At 53.1% G+C, this 15,733-nt stretch overlaps 2 protein-coding genes across 2 annotated transcripts in view; one reads left to right on the forward strand and one right to left on the reverse strand.

Annotated features, from left to right (window-relative positions):
• The window catches only part of LRTM2 (leucine rich repeats and transmembrane domains 2), a 9,501-nt gene extending 8,572 nt beyond the window's left edge, over window positions 1-929 (forward strand). Inside the window, exon 4 of the mRNA XM_023183004.2 lies at window positions 447-929. The gene's annotated coding sequence lies outside the window, so the exon portion shown is untranslated. The remainder of the gene's footprint in view (window positions 1-446) is intronic.
• CACNA2D4 (calcium voltage-gated channel auxiliary subunit alpha2delta 4) overlaps window positions 1-15,733 on the reverse strand; it is a 126,874-nt gene that overhangs the window by 42,249 nt on the left and 68,892 nt on the right. Inside the window, exons 24-26 of the mRNA XM_026447804.1 lie at window positions 11,124-11,219; window positions 8,991-9,118; window positions 4,872-4,952 (exon numbers count right to left, since the gene is read on the reverse strand). Coding sequence (XP_026303589.1) covers window positions 4,872-4,952; window positions 8,991-9,118; window positions 11,124-11,219 — 305 coding nt within the window. The remainder of the gene's footprint in view (window positions 1-4,871; window positions 4,953-8,990; window positions 9,119-11,123; window positions 11,220-15,733) is intronic.

The raw sequence follows: 15,733 nt of genomic DNA on the forward strand, positions 1-15,733 counted from the left end.
AGAGTGTGATGACGGTGGGTACCTAGGTGTAGAGTGTGATGACGGTGGGTATCTAGGTGTAGAGCGTGAGGACGGTGGGTACCTAGGTGTAGAGCGTGACGACGGTGGGTACCTAGGTGTAGAGCGTGATGACGGTGGGTATCTAGGTGTAGAGCGTGACGACGGTGGGTATCTAGGTGTAGAGCGTGACGACGGTGGGTATCTAGGTGTAGCGTGTGACGACGGTGGGTACCTAGGTGTAGAGCGTGACGACGGTGGGTACCTAGGTGTAGAGTGTGACGACGGTGGGTACCTAGGTGTAGAGTGTGACGACGGTGGGTATCTAGGTGTAGAGCGTGACGACGGTGGGTACCTAGGTGTAGAGCGTGACGACGGTGGGTACCTAGGTGTAGAGCGTGACGACGGTGGGTATCTAGGTGTAGAGCGTGATGACGGTGGGTATCTAGGTGTCGGGCTCACAGGCTCAGGAGGCATCAGGCTCGTCTCTGGTCTGGTCTTGGATGGAATCTCGATGGGGGCTCAGGAAGAGGCCAGCCAGAACCCTGAAGCCAAGGGTCTGAGCAGAGGGAGTTGGCAGGCCTAGCTCCTGTGACCCCCTCTGAGCCTCCCTGCTCATGCGGCAGTGGGTGAGTGAGGTGGGCTGGGGGCCCGGAGGAGTGCCTTTGAGGAGGTCGGTCCTGGCAGGTGGACAGAGGACGCCTGGCGTGGGCTACTTCCTGGGACCCTGGGCCACCCCGGCCGCAGCCACAGTCTTCCTTCTTCTTTTGGTGTGGGGGCTGGTACCAGATCTGGGGATTTTCTAAAGGGACTGGGGGAGGGGAGGGCATTGTCAATGGTGGTATCTTTAGCCTGAGACAGAAGATTTTTAAAGGCAAAATTATATTTCTGGTTTGTTGTTTCAGAAGACCAATAAAGACTGTATTTTCCTACGTACTTCCTGGTTTCATTGGGAGGGAAGGGGACTTGGGTGCCAGGAGAGTTGCTTCCTGTCCCCCACCTCCCCAGGAGGTTGGAAAAAGCGCCAGGGGCCATGACCCTGATGCGTAGAGCTCTGATGACAGACGGTGCCTCCCGCCCAGGGCCAGGGCTGGGGCAACACTGGGAGAGGGCAGAGGCTGAGTCCTGGATCAGAGCGAGGCCCTGTGGCTGGGGGCAGTGAGCTTGTGGCCTGGCAGAGCCAGGATGGTACTTCCATCCTGACCTGACGGGCAGCTTCTTGAGCCTCAGGGCAGCTTAGCTGGGCAGCACTGAGGTTGTGGTGCGAAGGTGAGCTGGGGAGCCCGCTGTGGCTGTGCCCTGTGGGTGCTGCTCATCCACCCAGCCTTGACATGAATTGGCCCTGGCAGCCAGGACAGATGGGCTTGTGTGGCGAGAAGGCACTGTTTGCCCAGAGGATGCCACCGCACAGTGGGAGGGGAGGGCAGTTGGAGGGGCCTCTGATGACTGAGTTCTTTCAGCCTCACTGGTTGCTGGCGGGGCTGCTGGTGGGGAGGAGGAGCCCGTTCAGGGCTTACTAGGGCGCCAGCAAACCACACTCTGGGCCTGCAGAGTGAACCCTCCACGGGGCTCAGCAGGTGGGCCCCAGAATTACGGACTGGAGGGCTGGGGAATGAGGCACCGAGTAGAGGGGATGAGGAAGACCTCATGGGGTTATGAGTACACGGCAAGCCCCAGTGAAGAGTGGGCTCAACGCTCCGCCCGAGACCTCCCTCCTCGGCTATATGGTTCATTAGTCTTCAGAGGCCAGGGCGGAATTTTCTCCTTCCTAGGATCTTCCTTTGGATAACAACCCAGCAAGCCAGGAGCAAACCCTGGAGTGAAGTGAACCATCGGGGTACCCGGGAGCTCAGCTCCACTCCACGGCAGAGCCGGGGTGTCTGCCTTCCCCACGCGGTGATAAGATGCTGCTCTCCTATAGCCCTAATAATTACAGCAGGGCCCAAGACAAGTCTCCCCAAGCCCCACTGCAGAAGCAAGAACGGGGCCCCTCCCAGGCCTGCCTGGCACAGGTCTCGGTCATGCATATGTGTGTAATTCAAATGTCATGGTTCCCAGACAGAAGCCCTCAAAGGTCTGAAGGCTGGGCCTGTACCGAGGCCGACCTCTCAGGAGGGGGAGACCTCTTGCAGCCCTGGCCGGCAGGAAGGGCCTCTGTGCAGGGGCTGTGTACGTTGCAAGTCGTTCTGGAAGAACGCCCGTCTGCCGGACAAACCTTGCCCATTACAGCCCCTCCGTCCTGGAGCTTGACCTCACGCCTTGCCGAGGGCGTGGAGGACATGGGGAATTGAAAACAGACCCTGATCCAAAAGTTAGATCTCTGGAAATTTTGCAGTAGCTGTCTATAAACCACCTGCTTAGGGATGAACACGATCCCCCTGGTCTGCTGCCCTTCTGTGTGAGCCGGTGGCGTGAGACATGGCAGTGACGTGCAGCCCGCCGCTGCCCCCGTGGCTGGGCTGAGTGCCCGTCTCCTAACTTCCCCTCGAGCTCGGTGCACAATCGTCACTACACAGCCCCCACCACAGACACCACACTCGGCAGGCCTGGTGCTCACACACTCACAGTGCCAGCCGTTTCCAGGGACAGCAAACGAACCACCCACCCCTCCTTCAGCGACAGGCTCCAGCTGGCCCCAGGATCAGGGAGGCTGAGCCATGGGCCAGGGAGAGGAAGTGACAGAAGGAGACCAAAAGAAAAATCGTAATTGAAGTATCAGGTCTCCAGCACCCCATTTCTTTTCCTCTGGCATTCATGCACCCCAGAGTGTAACGGCGATTGTCTGCAGTGAGTTAAACTGGAGGCACTGGGACACTGTTTCTATGGCAACCCCTCTCGGTTCTTATTCAGCTCTGAGTTAAAAATGCTATCAAATAATTGGAGAGTGCAGGAAAGCACAGCCAGCAGCCTGACCTCCTGTCCACTGTCTTTCCTAGACCTCCAGGTGTACAGGAGCTGAGAAAGCCCCCGTCACGTGGCAGCAGCACAGGCACTGGCTTGGCTGGGAGCACAGAACAGTCTGTAGGGAGACGATTTCAGGGTCAAAGTTTGGCCTGGAAATCAGCTGTGGGTTTAGTGTGCCCTGGGCCCAGGGAAGCACGGCAACTGGGAGGGCACAAATCCCTTCCAAGTGCTGCAGGTGGCTGCATCGCAGACGACCAGTGACACGGGGGTTTCTACCTGCGACGATTTGGCAATGTCAGACGGAGCCGTTCTCCCCCCATCACTTATCCCAGAGTGGCACACAGCCCAGGACCCCAACTCAGGGCGGCCCTGGTGCCCTCTCAGGCTGGAAGACAGAGCCCAGCCGGCTCCTTCCATCCCCTTTGCCCTGACCCTGTCTGCTCTGTCCCCATCCTGCTGCGAGGGTCCTCCCCTGGCCAGGGCCTCAGTTACAAGGCAGGTGCCTGACAGCTGCGTTCATGGAGCCAGTACGGCCGAGCTCGAGTGCCTGTTGGATCACCCAACGTTTCAGAACACAGCTGGGTTCCAGATACTGAAGCTAAAACAAGGGTAAGGAGGGATTCATTGCAGGGACCTGATCTTTCTCAGACAGTTAGGCAGAGACACCAAGGACTCTGCGGCACTAAGAAACTGAAAGTCAGGAGAAGCTTGTGAGGGTCACAGTTGCTCTCATCACATAAGCCACGGCAAACTGCAGCACGGGGCAGTGAACCTGGGTTCCAACAAGAGGCAGTCTGCGTTCAAATCCCAGCCTCATTCATTATTAGCTGTGGGGCTTCGGGCAAGTAATTGTTCTGGGTCTCCGTTTCCTCAGCTGTAAAATAGAACCCAAACCATCCCCTTCACTGGGTCACCCCAAGGACTGCATGGGAGGCAGTTTCCACAGGGTCTGGCACGTGCTGAACGTACATACTGAGCTCATGCCTTAGGGATTCGAGTCACAGTCCCACTTCCCTCCTAAGCAGGATACGAGACCCCAGGGCAATAGGAGATGGAGCACACAAGCGGGTGACACAGGAATCAGCATCCAGTGTTTGCTATGTAAAGAGGCAAGACCTCTCGGTGGAGTAACACTTTGGGGAAGAGACCGGTCTGGACTGAATGATGGCATCCGATGCCCGCTAGCTGGGTTGCTTTGAGCCAAACGTTCTGAGCCTGTGGTCCTCATTTATAACACAGGCACTGCCAATGACACCTACACTCTAAAATAGTCGTAAAGGTTAAATAAGTTAATATTGCAAAAGAGCTTTCTCAAGCTTTAATGTTTAGGCAAATCAGTAGGAACCTCAGTGAAGTGCACGCTGGTTGAATAGACATGGGCTGGAACCCGAGACTGTGTGTTTCTAACAGAGGCCCAGGCAATTTCAGTGCTGCTGGTCTTCAGGTCATCTATTCAATAGCAAAGCTTTCAAGAAGTTACCACACTGCAAATACTTAGTAAATATTAGCTCTGTGATGATGACGATGACTGATTAGCTTTATGATGATGACGATGATTGATAAAAGGCCTAGAATAAAACAGCTCTGCGCGCCAGCCTTCCTTTCAGCTACAGAATGCCTCAGTAATGCTCTATTAACCCGCAGGAAGTGTTTCTCAAGAGAAGCTTGCATAGAGTAAACATACTGTATGGAAGAGGTAGTGGGTGGGGGTGGCGGGGGTGCTGGGCAGCAGTCTCTGTCCTGGGTGGCCGTGCAGATCTCCTAGCCTCTCTGGCTTCATTTTGCTTACTTCATGAATACTTTTACATCTAAAGTTCTATCGTTTTACAAATGAAATGGCTTAGAAAGAGTGCACTTCCACCCATCCCACATTTCACCAGCAGGACTGTGGCCCTGGCCACATGTGCGGGGCCTCCTGCTGTGATCTATGCCCAGCTTCCCGGCCTCGGTGCCACAAGGGCAGCTCCTACCTGCAGCAATGGCTGTCTTCTTGTCCACGGTCACCGCCACAGCTGTGCTTGCCGTCACCACCGTGGGCTCACCCGTACTTTCTGGGGAAACAAAGACAACTCAGTCACTGGGGAAGAGCTGTGGCTGGGGCAGGTGGAGCGCTACCACTTTCTTGGAATAGGAGACGGGAATAAAAGCAGGCGAAGACATCCTTGGAAGAATTGAGGTGAGGGTGGGGACAGGGGTCGTGTTTGGAGAAGTAGCTGCTGTGATGGTGGTGCCCCAGCACGGGTCTTGGACAGACACATACATGGCTTCTGGCCACCAGAACAGTGCGGGGCTGCAGTGTCCCTACGACACCGGGGTTTCTGCCTATCTGTCAGCTGCAGCATGCATCTTGCCCACCACACCCATGCCTCGTCCAGTGATCCCTTCCAATGGAAGGAAGGACAGGCTGCATTTCAGCACTGGGTGGTGGGTGATCCTGGATTGCTCTCTGTAAGTCTGCATGAGTCAGAGAGGACGCCGACAGTCAGTCCCATTCAGGAAGATGCCACAGCTGAGCCACTGTGCGGGCCTGGGCAGCGAGGCGACGGGCCCTCCACGCACAACCACTCTCTGGGTCTTTCACTCGCTTCACAGCTGATGCTCCACTTCTGAGACTCTCTGCAGCAACTCAAGGCAAGCCCTGAGGCTCCTGAAGGCCACAGGGCTTGCCTTGCATTGCTCTCTCCACTTCTTCTGGAACAATCAGGCCACCATAGGTGCACAGTTTAGAGGGCAGTTTCATCTCCACATTGAAGCAGAGCTTTCTGGCTCTGACTGGGGCTGGCTACTGCAGGACCCCAGGCTGCTTCATTCTCATCAGTCCCTGACCCCGGACTTGAATTTCAAAGCACTCTTGTCTGCAGGTGAGATGCAGATTAAACTTCTGAGAAAGGGGCAAACATTTTCTGATGTGCTATCATATTTTGTTAGAATGTCTTGATGTCAAATGTTGCACGAAGCAACGGGACTCTTGTGCGGCAATTATTACAACAGTGTCCGTGGTCCTGGGACTTCACCACCAGCTTCTCACATCTGCCACGTGGCCAAGATTACCCGTCACACCTGCGGTCATCAGATATCTCAAGACACCTAAAACTGCAGTCTGATTCCAGGAACTTCCAATACGTAAGCTTGTCCTTGATTCTAGAAATTTGCCCATGACGTCCAAGGGCCCACAATTCCCCACCTTGCGTCTAGAGACATCTCGGAGGTAGTGATGTGGCGGCCCCGACAGTATTCTCTGGGTCCCACTGCCCATTTTCTGGGACAGACTTTCTATTGCATTTGTAGCCCAGCCAGCAGAGGCTTGTAGGAAACACTGATGTGAGGATGTGGAGACCCTAACGACGCAGTCTCTGTGGACACAGGGATTTCAGTGCCTGGCTCGCCGTGGTGACCCGGCCCAGCACCTGCACCTGATGGGAATGATCAGGGCACTAAGTGCAGGAGGGGGCAGGGCCCAGAGAGAGGGGGCTGTGGGCATATCGCTGAGGCTCTGCTGTGTGCGGACAGGTTTCTAGGCCAGGGACTGCACCATGCAGCTCCATGTGGGCAGGACTGAGCCCACCAGGCCCTGGCAAAAGGCAGCCATGTCAGCCTAGACAGACGGGAGCTTCCCTCACCCTGGAGGCAGCTGCTCCTCTTTTCCCCATTGAAACGCAGTTGTTTTCCTCCTCTTGGGGTGGAAGGGAGTGTGCAGAGGTGGCCACGTGTCTAAGCGTGTGCGTGCGCCGAGCGGGTGAGCGGGCTGTGGAGGGGAAGTGGGCTCCGCCTCCCTCCTCACCAGGCCCCCTTTTTGGGCTCCAGCTTCCCTCTTTTCTCCTCGTGGCTCAGCTTCTCACCCACCCACCCTCCCATCTCATCGCCACATAAAGCTCCCCCAGCAGCCAGCAGCTCAGTCCTGGTGGATGCGGGCAGGAGGCGACCTGTTATCAGGGCCCAGGGCCTCACTATAGAACCTCTCCAGGGGCCTGTGGGTGCCCTCCCTGGGGAGCCCACTGTGCTGCTATCGAGGGTGTGGCCACGGAGGAGGAGCTGCCTCTTTCAGCCTTGGGGTGCACGGTGTGGGAAGAAGGGGTCTCCTCTTTGCTTCCAGAGCCTTTCTGCTCGACCTGAGTTGGCAATAAAAACTCCCCCTCCCTTTTTCCTCACCTTCAGAGTGGTAACGGGGCCTGGGCTTTGATTAGGGCAGTGCTTGGCTCTGTGGCTCCCTTGCTGTGTGACCCTGGGCAAGTCACAGAACCTCTCTGAGCCTCAAGTTCTCCTTGTATAAGTTGAGGGATAATGACAGCACTTATCTCATGGGGTTGAATAGATTAAATGAAAAACACGTGGAAAAATGTTTTGTGAAGCATCGTAGTTGTTGGCACGTGTGTGGAGGGAACAGGCACAGACAGGAGGGGGAGCATAGCACCAGGTGAGGAAGGCGGAATTCCGGAGGGGCAGGGGTGGAGCTCCTCCCTGCTGTTTGCCTTCCCTGCCCTTGTCCCAGGAGGACCCCTGGGATCCTGGGCCTCCCCAGCCATCAGCTCCAGGGCATCTCTCCATCATGACGCTTGAGGATGGTTTTGGCAAAGTGGTGGTGGAAGGCCTCTGGCGGAAGGGCACACTAAAGGGGAAGTTCTGAGTGACCCCAGCCCTGGCTCTCCTTTCAGAAGTCTCCATCCTCCTGCATCCCCTCCTGGGGCTCACCCCACCTGCCTGTGCGCTCTCCAGGCCCCGGGATCCATGTGCTGGAATGGGATCATCCGCCCCAGCACTCACCTGTGGAGGGCTGGCTGTGCCGTGCACTCTGGGACCCCCTGGACAAGCCCCCGAAGCTCCCTGGGCCACAGTCGCTTCGAATATAAATCAGGAGCACCAGGCTATGCAGACACTGTAGCCTCTTCAGGTCTAAACATTTGGCGATTTTTCTGGTGCTCTGTTAGAGTCACTTAATTTTTCCTATTTTGGTTATTTTCCAGAATGGGGGCTGGGGCTGGCTGGCAGTTGGGTGCCCATCAACTCTTGAGAGTCTTCCTGGCCCCTGGTCTTGCAGGGATTTTGCGACTGCCTCACACCCCACCCTCCCTGCCACCTGCCCGGCACAGCCTCTCTCTTGAGCTGAGAGGGGCTTGTGGAGCAGACTGGAAGCTCCCTGAGGCTGTTCTGGGTGGTCCTGAGTGTTTGGACGAACGGAGGCAGGATGGCGCACTTCCGGGTTCTTCTTCACCAGCTTTTCCCGGGCGCGCGAAAATGCAGCCGGCGCCTGGGACGGTGCAGACCAACTGGGCATGCGCCAGGTGACGTCAATCCCAGGAGACCAAGATTTACCTGGTCGCACCTGCGGAACGCCCCCGACACGCCCGTGCCCCGCCTATTGCCCTCCCACTCCTAGAAAAGCCGCTCTCGGCCAGCGCGCCACCGGCCTTCCTGAGTCTCTCACTCCTGTCGGGATGTCGGGACTGCAGGAACTCCGTCGGAGAGCCCCACCGTGGGACTCTGTGGGCCTTCTTTGCCGGAGGCCGACAGACCTTCTCCCCACACCTTAAGTGACCAAAAATAAACTTGCAGTTCTGCTCCTACACTTGCCTACCCGCTGGCTCTTTTGTACGCGTTCTGGTGGTCTTAGAAAAACAAATCACTGAGTAACTGGGGACTGGCCGCTTTCTTTCTGTTTGGGAAGAGCAGGGCAGCCCCAGTGACTTGGTGAGTACTGCAGCCCCTAATGAAACCACCCATCTGGGTAGTTTATGAAACTTTCACAGACATGCAGGATAAATAGAAGAATCTTAGAGATCGACTCTTCGGATCTCATATTTGGAATCGGGGCTAGAATCCCGTGCTGGATTTTTAGATGCCAACTTTGATGGCTGGCTAGGAAATAAAAAGATCAGGCCCACCTTCAGCGCGGGACCTGTGGTGTGGGAAGGCGCCAGTGAGCTTTCTTCAGTCACCAATGCATGGCAGGAGGGAAGGCAGGAGGGGAACCCTGGTGGCCTGGACATTCTATTCCATATCTCGTTCCCATTTCCCACTAAGAGCACAGCAGGAGGAGAGATGAGACTGGCCTGAGACTGGCCCAGCCCCAGGAGCACAGGGCCGTGTGTTACCTGGTCCTTCTGCCCAGCGGAGGTTGAAGACGAAGCTGCCAGCAGGATGCTCTGAGGCCTGGCGGTACCACAGCGGGAAGCTGTCCAGGGTGAACACACTGGCCTCGTCTTCAGGCGTCAGGAACTTCCTGCAAGGAGGAAGATGTGGTACCTCTCTCCAAATCTGTGAACACAGTCGTCCCTCTTTCCTGTTCTCATACGAGGTCATCTTGGCTGGGCTAGGAGAGTGATTGTAGCCCCTAAATTAGTACTGCCCCAGACAATGTTTCCCAGCCATTCTCGCCTTTTCCAGAAACAAAATGATGTTGCATCTGACTAGCAGCTAGAAGAGGTATAGGGTCTGCATAATGAGGAAATACTTTCCATTTTTATGTAAACTCTTTTGCCTGCAGCGTTTCTTTCTTTTGGATAGAGCTTAATTTCTTCTTGTCTGGCTCATTGGCACGTCTGAGGGAGGAAGCTGCAGAGTCAGCTCTGTCACTGCACTAATAGGAGGGCATCAACCCCCCAAACAGTTCCTTCAAGAGGATTGCCTCTAGGCTTTTGCATGCATTATGAGTTTCCTTTTTTCGAGCAGCTTTACCTTGCTAATTATGGTTTTGCATTCCCTGAACACACAGCAGCCCACAGAAGGGAGTGTTTGGCCAGAAGCAGAGTGGGAGGCAGGGAGAAGCGGGGTGGGGGTGGGGAGCAGACACATTGCTGTGGATAATCCACAAGGTGGATAACTGAGATTTGGTTCTGAGACTGATGGGCTCACATGGACCAGAAGCAACCTGCCTTGTGACACAGTTCCTGGGCTGCCATTCACCTCAAGTCTGGGTGAAGGGAGCCCCCGGGAGTGGTCGCAGGAGGCAAAGGCACTGGGAAGGTCTGTCTGCCTCAAATCTCCTGCTTCCAGTCCTAGAAGCCTCTGAGAGGGGGCGACGGAAGGGTCAGGGAGGCAGTGGTGCTCTTTTCTCTCCACCTCCGCAGGGATAGGTGGGGGGAGGAGGGGAGGGAGGAGGGAGGCAAAGGGAAGAGCAACTTAATTTGTTTTCCTAGAAAGCCTCAGCTTTGCTTAGCAAGTGTGGATTTGTCACAGAGTCCTGGAAGAAGCTCAAAGATGGCGCTCCGTGGCTGGGTGTGCTTAGCGAGAGGAGCAGCTGGCGGGTGGGAGGCGAGGAGAGTAGGGTCAGTTCGGCTCAGGGGCCCTGGGCTGCTCTCCAGGTGCGTGAAGGTCCTCACCTGTTGGAACCTCCTGGGTTGCGAAGCGGCAGGTGGCACTGCTCGCCCCCGGACCCCTCTTCTGGGCTCCCATCCTCCTTTGAGCACCCAGGTGGGCCAGCCCCTGATTCCCCCAGAACCCGGCCTTGGCTTAGAGCAGGGTTTCTCAGCCTGGGCACCGGTGACATTTTGTGCAGGCGATTGCTGCGGGGGCTGCCCTGGCCTCGTAGGATGTTTAGCGGCATCCCTGGCCTCCACCCACTAGATGGCAGTAGGACGCTCTCTGCCTCCCACAGTGTGACAAGCAAAAGTGTCTGCAGACATTGCTGAATGTCACAAAATCACCCCCAGCTGAACATTCCTGGTGTGAAGGCCTGAGCCTTCCACGGCCTACAGGGAGTTGGGCCTGGATTCCCGCCAGGTAGAGTAAGAAACCACAACTCTGCCACACCGAGGTGGGAGTGGGTGGTTGATGAAGGCTCTGTGGGGTGAGCGCTCCACCTACCACGGGGCCCCAGCAGCACCTCCTCTCCCCTTAGGGGTGGGGAAAAGAGACACAGCCAGAAGATTCAGCCTGTCACACAGAGACCAGCCCAGAGAGGAAAGCAATTTCGGCTTTCTCCCTTAGAGATTCCTATGGTGGATTCTCCGACCCACCCTCAACTTCAAAGTCTCTCTCCCTGACTGGTCCAGCCTCCATCGTCTCCTAGGGACACCACCACCAGGAGGTGTGAGCCTTCGGGGAAGGGCTGCTTTTCCCACCATCCCAATCTGTCAATCCCAGTCCTTCTGCCCTGCTGGGCTCCCAGGGGTCCAGGATGCTGGAGATCCCGTGCCAGTCCACCCACAGCCCAGGAACACACCGTGGGGCTCTGCCCCTCTCTGCCCTGCAGGGATCGCCCTCCCGGGGTGGCCGGCCCAACCCACCTGTCGGAGACCTTCTCGGAGCCCACGAACAGGCTGCTTCTCAGGAGTCCAGCCCGGGTGCCCAGGAAGGCCATGTCCACCACCTGCTCAGCCTCTCTGTGTGGCAGACAGAGTGGGAGTGGTCACCATGGGGCTGTGGCAATAGCTTGGGGGAGACCTGCAGGGGTTGGGGGCCTCTCCTTGCTCCTGCCCAGCCTGGCTCAAGGGAGACTTTCCAGGAAGGCTGGGTTCCCGGGAAAGGGGCCGGGACGTGCACCCTGCTGGCATCCACGGTGCACATCAGGTGTCAGGCCCGGCTTCCGGGCAGCATCTGCCTGTGAAGTGGAGCCCTGGGCCTCTACCTCTCTGCCCTGGCAGATCTAGCTCCTAATTTATTCTCCTGGCTTTTGGGGAGTTAGATCTAGAAGACGGAACTTGGAAGGGAGATTCTGTCCTAGGACCTAAGGAACAGGGACTTCTCATGCCCAGCACATACCTGGCACCTCCCGGTCTTATAGCCCTCCACATACTTCCCTTATTACGGAAATGTGAAGGGAGGGGGAGCAGGCACTGTCCACACCCACCCAGGAGAAGTCCCGGTGAACCTCATAACCTTGCTGTTGAGACTTGAAAGAAGACAGACCCATGAGCTTGTTGGTGTCACAAACCTCCCTCCCAGTTTCAAAGCCACAATACTTTGACCAGGGTGGGAAGTCATCACTTTTAACCCAGGTGATGTTCTTGTCTTTGGCACAGTCGACTGGAAGCTATTACCTAGTTCCTCTCCATGCCCAAGGCTGTGCGCTACAGTGAGCATACAAAGTAGGCGATCCTGAAGCACTGCCAGGCTCAGAGGCTGGACGGCGGGGGTCTCCCTCATGGAGAGACCCTGCAGTGTCTATGGTCTGGAAAGTCACTGAGGGAAAGCGTCTCCCCCGCCCACTCCCATTGTAGCCAGGGGCCTTGTACAGGGTGTGCACAGGGTCATAGGACTCCAGCCTCACAGAGCCCTGCAGCAGACCTCTGAGTCAGACTCTTTGGGAAGAGGTCCTAAGCTCCTGGCTATCCCTAAAGCTTCCTGATTCAATTCTCTGTTCAAAACAGAGAGAAGGGGCTAATGGGTCTCACTACCCAGAACCTGGCTTCAACAATCACCAGCCCGGGGCTGGTCTCAATTCAGCCACTGCCTCCTCCAACCCCTCAACTAGATTATTTTGAAGCAAATCCCAGATATTTCATGGGTAAATATTTTAATTTATACAATCAAAATATAAATAATTTTTTAAAAAAACTTTGATGCCATTATTACACCTTAAAAAAAACCTGATGATTCATTAATACCATCAGATAATCCAGTCGCCTCATGAATTATTTTTAAGTTTGGCTGAATCAGAATCTGCCTCAGGTTCATGCATGGCAACTGGCATCTCTTATTTGTCTGTCTTTCTCTGTCTTTATTGAGATATCATTCAAATACCATCCAATTCACCCGCCTAAAAGTGTGTGATTCAGCCGTTTTTAATGTATTCACCGAGTTGTGCGACCATCAGCACTGTGAATTTTAGAACATTTTCATCACCCCAGAAAGAAACCCCATAACCATTAGCAGTCATCTTTGGCCTCTTTTAACCTGATTCCCTTTCTCTCTCCAGTCTCCCTCTCCCCTTCTCTTTTCCTTGCAACTGATTTGTGGAACAAACAGAGCGATAAAGGGCGCTTGCCTGTGGGGTTCTCCGGTTCTGGCCTTGGCGGATGGCCACCCTGGGGTGCTCTTCAGACTGCTCTGTATCCCCTGCGTTTCCTGTCAACTGGCTGTGAGACCTCAGGGCCTGACCGGGTTCGGGTTTGTGTTTTTACCAGACTGTTCTTCACAAGAGGCACACACTCTCTGATTGATTAGGGCATGAAAAATACATGTATTCTTTTGTTTCTTATTTTATTTTTACCTGAAATACCTGTATAAGGAAAAACTTCTCCTCATCAATATTTAGTTATCCTGAAGTACAATTTTTATAGAAGAGGCAGTATAAATAATTTATTCTTTGTGTCTCTTTGTTAGGTTTTAGAATGAGTTGTTTTCCTAACAGTCTTCCAAAGATGGCCAATGAGGTTTTTTTTCCAGGATCATTATGAACCCAAGGATTTTAACATATTTCCTATGCTTTAATCCATTGCAGTTATTGTTATTTTTTTTTAATTAAAGACAGGATCTCACTATGTTGCCAGGCTGGCCTTGAACTCCTGGGCTCAAACGATCCTCTTGCCTTAACCTCCCATGAGGCTGGAATTACAGCGGTGCCTCCACAGCCAGCTCCTGCTATAATTATAATTACTTCATCTACCTTTGGCCAGTGAGGGCCTCCTCCGGCTGGCTCTGGGGTCCTTTGGGCACAATATCATTTGTCTTTGGTAACTTCTTGCTTCCTCGTGTGACAAGATGTTCCAGGTTCATTGTGTATATTTCCTGCCCCTGTCCTGGAATCAGACTTTTCTTCTAGGAGCACGGGCTCGTTTTAATGAGGACGAACATTGAAAGTCCAAAGTCTAGGGCTGGGCCACTCACTGCAGTGGGTCCTTTCAGGGGAGAGAGCTAGGATATCCATTTAATTTCTTTAAGAGAAACTACATTGTGAGTTCAAATTGATATTTCGAATTCACATTGAGCATTCCATCTAATCTTAACTTCTTTGATTTTGAAATTTGCATATCTCTTTTGCTGAAGATCTTGGTTCTTAACGACATTAATATAATACGATTAACCCTATTCAGAATAACAATGTCAATACTATTTCTAGCAATGTGATTACTGAGCACTGCTTAACATTTTATTTATTTAGTGTTTACAATTCTAAAGCCCCTTGAAAGAATTCCCATATGTTTGATTATTTAATGAACTTGATATATAGCTAGGTTTATTTGTTTTATTTGCTTTCAATTACTAAAGGTTATTTTTTAAAATTTAATTTTGTTTTATGATTCGATAAAGCATTTACATAGTTCCAAAGTCAATATGGAGAAGGCCTATTCAGGGGAGTCTGTCTCTGTATCCATCTCCTTGTTCCTTTAGTCTTCCTGTAGGTAACCTGACTCTTGGTTCCTTGTGCCACTGAAAAGTATGTGTGTGTATGTGTACATACCTGTATGCATGTACATTTATATGTACATTTGTGACAGTAATTATGAAAATATATTTGTATTTCCTCTTTCTAGATAAACAGCGGAGATGTCATTCATATTTTTTCTATTACTGAAGATTATTTCATATAGAGATACTCTAGTTTTTCACAGCTGCATAGAGTTCCATTATGTGGATCCACCATGATTCATTTAACTAGGCTTCCACTGATGAAAGTTTGGGTTGTTTCCAATCTTTTTTTTCTTTTTTTTTTTTTTTTGAGACGGAGTCTCGCTCTGTCGCCCAGGCTGGAGTGCAGTGGCCGGATCTCAGCTCACTGCAAGCTCCGCCTCCCGGGTTCACGCCATTCTCCTGCCTCAGCCTCCCGAGTAGCTGGGACCACAGGCGCCCGCCAACACGCCCGGCTAATTTTTTGTATTTTAGTAGAGACGGGGTTTCACCGTGTTAGCCAGGATGGTCTCGATCTCCTGACCTTGTGATCCGCCCGTCTCGGCCTCCCAAAGTGCTGGGATTACAGGCTTGAGCCACCGCGCCCGGCCTCCAATCTTTTACTGTTATTAAAGGTGCAGTAATGAGCAGCTCACAGGTACGTTTTTTTCATATTTTTGCCAGTGTATCTTTGGGATGAGGTTCCTAGAAGTGAGGTTGCTGGATCAAAGTGTAAATGGACATGAAATTGTACCAGATGTCATCAAACCCCCCTCGACAAGGTTTGAACCATTCCGTATCCCACCCACAGTCTACGAGGGCCGGATTCCCCACAGTTCTGCCCGCAGTGCGTGCTGACAAGCTCAGGTGGTTCTCAACCTGATAGGTGAGAAGTCCAGTCTGGGCATAGTTGTCATTTGCATTTAAGGTTAAATGTTAGGTTGAGCATTCTTTTTTTCTTTATATTTAGGGACTATTTGAATTTTTCTTCTAGGGACTATTTGCATTTTTCCTCTGAACTCTTCACATTTCTTGACTACTTTCCCTCTAAGATAGCTGGTCTTTTACATCTCAAGTTTTGAAGTCCCTTATCATGAATACATAATATATAGAGTAACCCTTTATTTTATAAGTTGCAAACATCTTTCCAGTTTGTAATTTCTCTTTTTATCTTGCTCGTGTTTTTATTCCTGCCATAGAAACATTTTTTTTCCTTTTTTTTTGTTTTTGTTTTTGTTTTTTTGTTTTTTTTTTTTTTTTTTGAGACGGAGTCTTGCTCTGTCGCCCGGGCTGGAGTGCAGTGGCCGGATCTCAGCTCACTGCAACCTCCGCCTCCCGGGTTCACGCCATTCTCCTGCCTCAGCCTCCTGAGAAGTTGGGACCACAGGAGCCGCCACCTCGCCCGGCTAATTTTTTGTATTTTTTAGTAGAGACGGGGTTTCACCGTGTTAGCCAGGATGGTCTTGATCTCCTGACCTCGTGATCCGCCCGTCTCGGCCTCCCAAAGTGCTGGGATTACAGGCTTGAGCCACCGCGCCCGGCCTTTTTTTTTTTTTTTTTTTTAAAT

The sequence above is a fragment of the Piliocolobus tephrosceles genome, chromosome 10 (genome assembly GCF_002776525.5).
Source record: "Piliocolobus tephrosceles isolate RC106 chromosome 10, ASM277652v3, whole genome shotgun sequence".
Lineage (NCBI taxonomy): Eukaryota > Metazoa > Chordata > Mammalia > Primates > Cercopithecidae > Piliocolobus > Piliocolobus tephrosceles.